We start from the raw sequence: 2863 nt of genomic DNA on the forward strand, positions 1-2863 counted from the left end.
TTTTTTAGCATGTGTATTATACGTTGGTTAAAAGAAGTTAACGTAAAGTGGTTCCTATTCCTGAGAAAAAATGCAACACCTACACCCCCTTTCCTTCCACACCCTTTCCTTCCACACCCCTTCCTTCCACGCCCCTTCCTTCACCCTCATTCCTTCCACACCCTTCATCTCACTTCCTTTCCTTCACTTCCTTTCTTTCACTTATCTTCCTACACTCTCCTTCCTTCACACATATTACCCTTCACCCCAACCATCTAACACCTACCACCATCAACCCTAACACCCAAATCAGCATCCCTTTGCACACTTCCCTCAACATACGCCTTTCCACCCTTAACAACCCATCCTTCCACCACCTTAACAACCCATTTACCACCCTACCACCTAACAACCTTCCATTCTACCTACCACCTACCATCTTCTGTCATCATCCTCCAGATGATGATGATGTATATGGAATGGAATATTCGGATGAATCTTCCGTTGTTGAGTCGTACTCCGTTGATTCGTCGTCGTCGTTTGAAAACCTGTTCAATTCTCTCCTAAGGGACCTTTTCCTTCTTCCATTTCCAGAGTGGTTATGCTTCTTAAAGAAGAAGAGGTGTGATTTGTACTTGTAAAAAAAGTATGCTAAGGCAGGAAGTCCTACTGCAGCCAATGCACCTGACACAGCACCTGGTACGACACTACTAGCACCAGACTCTTCGCCATTCTCCTTCCTGTGACTACCACCACCATCACTACCACCCTTTCCTTCTCCACCAGAGACACCATCTGCTAAATCTGCATCGGAAAAACTACCACTACTACCAGCTTGATTAGGATTGGGGTTTGGCTTAGGTTTTGGTGGTGGTGGTGGATCGTCATTTCCACCTAAAGAGAAAAAAAAATAAGAAAGGTAATTTCAATATAATATTCCTTTTTTTTTTTTTTTTTTTTTTATACAGCCTTCGGGTGTACCCCCCCCAAAGGGGGCCTACACACCTCATTCCTTTACCCCCTTCCTTCCACCAACCAACAACCCCTAACAACCCATCCTTCCACCACCTTAACAACCCATCTACCACCCTAACAACCTTCCTTCCACCCAAACCACCCCTAACCCAATCTTCCTTCCACCACATACGCCCACACCCTAACACACTTCCCTCCACACTCACTCTTTCACTCACTCCTTCACTCCATCCAAGTCAACACCTTCCTCACACCCACCTAACAAAACTTCCTTCCACCCCTAACAAAACTTCCTTCCACCCCTAACACAACTTTCCTTCCACCAACCACCTAACGCCGAACAACCCATCTACCACCTAACATCCCATCTACCACCTAACAACCCTCATTCTACCACCCCTAACAACCCTCATTCTACCACCCCTAACAACCCTCATTCTACCACCCCTAACAACCCTCATTCTATCACCCCTAACAACCCACCTACCACCCTAACATCACCTTCATTCCACCAACCACCTAACGCCGAACAACCCATCTACCACCTAACATCCCATCTACCACCTAACATCCCATCTACCACCTAACATCCCATCTACCACCTAACATCCCATCTACCACCTAACATCCCATCTACCACCTAACATCCCATCTACCACCTAACAACCCTCATTCTACCACCCATAACAACCCTCATTCTACCACCCCTAACAACCCTCATTCTATCACCCCTAACAACCCTCATTCTACCACCCCTAACAACCCTCATTCTATCACCCCTAACAACCTTCCTTCCACCACCCTAACGCAACCTTCCTTCCACGAAGTACCTAACAAACCACCTAACAACCTTCCTACCACCACACCATCTTAAAGGAATGTTGTACCAGTCACTTACCATCTACCACGGCGTCTCCTAAGTCGAAATCATCTCCAGCAGAAGGTTTCTTGGTACATTTTAAATTTGATAGTTTGTCCGCGTCACAGTACTGCTCACCATTCGTTCTAAACCAGTTACAATATGAATCCCCACTATTACTTGTATACGGACATTTTTCCTTCATTGCACTACATGCTTCAGTTATTTTCTGTATATGCTCCCCACATTCAGGAACGCACGTAGGCTCAATACTCGGTAACAGATTTTTCAGAGTACCATAGTCATGATAATAATCGAATACTGTTTTCCTACTACTGAAAAGATCTTTATTAACAGTTCCACAAGTAAGCATGCATCCCTGCTTATTACACATTTCCTTTATTTTATCACATATTAGACTCATGATGCCCAAGAATAAAGTATCATCCGTTACATATTTCCACAATATATCCCCCATATAATAATATAGGAAATTATAACGCCTACTATAAGGACTGTCTCCCTCTTGCATCTCAGGTGCGTAGCAACAGGCACGGTATATTTTGTTCTTATGTTCCCCCCCTATATCGGGCAAACTACGCAGTGCATTCCTCACTTCCCCAATAGAGCCGCATGTACTACTTGTACCCGCATCAAACTCCCTATATATCACCCTTGAAGGTAAATTATCCAAAAATTCATCCTATAAATATTAAAATCGTATGAAACATATATAATGAGGAGGAAGACGTGGTATATTTCCATGTATTTTTTTTTTTACATTTTTCTATTGAAGTATGATGAACACATGAAGAATATTATTATATATGTGTAGTAGTAGTGGTGGTACATCCACTTTTAAATTAAAGAAAAGAACAAATTCCCACGTACTTCGCCCTGTCCCACCATTGTTCATGCGTACATTCTTCTATGTATATGTAATGTAAATTTTATGTTAGAAATTGTTTCCCCTTATATGTGTGTGCTCACACATTTATCGAAATAAAGGAAAATGTGAAAATACTGTTTACTCCTTTATTATAAATATTA

General features: G+C 42.5%; 1 protein-coding gene across 1 annotated transcript; it reads right to left on the reverse strand.

The window, feature by feature from the left end:
- Positions 1-427: 427 nt before the first annotated feature.
- On the reverse strand, positions 428-2516 carry PCOAH_00053660 (KIR protein; the record flags this gene model as incomplete). The annotated part of the gene is made up of 2 exons (XM_020062146.1): positions 428-873; positions 1853-2516. Coding segments are annotated over 2 exons (1110 nt in total), but the record flags the coding sequence as incomplete, so codon positions are not given.
- Between the last annotated feature and the right edge of the window lie 347 nt (positions 2517-2863).

The sequence above is a fragment of the Plasmodium coatneyi genome, chromosome 14, assembly GCF_001680005.1.
Source record: "Plasmodium coatneyi strain Hackeri chromosome 14, complete sequence".
NCBI classification, from domain to species: Eukaryota; Apicomplexa; class Aconoidasida; order Haemosporida; family Plasmodiidae; genus Plasmodium; species Plasmodium coatneyi.